The sequence below is a fragment of the Austrofundulus limnaeus genome, unplaced genomic scaffold (assembly GCF_001266775.1).
Source record: "Austrofundulus limnaeus strain Quisiro unplaced genomic scaffold, Austrofundulus_limnaeus-1.0 Scaffold7452, whole genome shotgun sequence".
NCBI lineage: Eukaryota > Metazoa > Chordata > Actinopteri > Cyprinodontiformes > Rivulidae > Austrofundulus > Austrofundulus limnaeus.
In genome coordinates, this window is record NW_013959854.1 from 1,384 (window position 1) to 1,873 (window position 490).

At 53.3% G+C, this 490-nt stretch overlaps 1 protein-coding gene across 1 annotated transcript; it reads left to right on the forward strand.

Annotated features, from left to right (window-relative positions):
* LOC106512492 (deformed epidermal autoregulatory factor 1 homolog) lies at window positions 1-490 on the forward strand (the record flags this gene model as incomplete). Its single annotated transcript, XM_014001098.1, is given in 3 exon segments — window positions 1-177; window positions 261-359; window positions 445-490. Coding segments are annotated over 3 exon segments (322 nt in total), but the record flags the coding sequence as incomplete, so codon positions are not given.

A 490-nucleotide genomic window follows, 5' to 3' on the forward strand; every position in this document is an offset into this window, starting at 1 on the left:
TCTGTGGCGTGTGGAGCGCCAGCGGTGGGCAACGGGCAGAAGAGCACCTGGGTGTACCTGGAGGAGATGGCCAACACGCTGCTGAGCAACGTCCAGCAGCTGAAGGTTCTCATCGAACAGGCCAAGAACTCTGCTGAAGATGCAGCAGGGGTCAAAGGTCAGGGATGCAGGAAGGAGGTGAAGCAGACGGCCCAAACATTAGAAACAGAAGCCCTCGTAGTCCACTAATCTAAAATGAGCTTGGTGGTTTTTGTTTGCAGTGCGGCCTTAGCCAGACGTTTCAGAACCAGATCTCATTTCAACAGCCGGACCCCTCAGAGACCAAGAGGAGTGCTGACATCACGGAGATCATCATCAATGTACGAAGTCCAACAAACCAAACTTTAATGTCTTCCAGTTTGTCCCACCTCTTACCTGCTTGTGTTTTGGGTCGGGTCTGTGCAGCAGGTGTGTGTGAACTGTGGTCGGATGGCGATGAGCGAGTGCACAG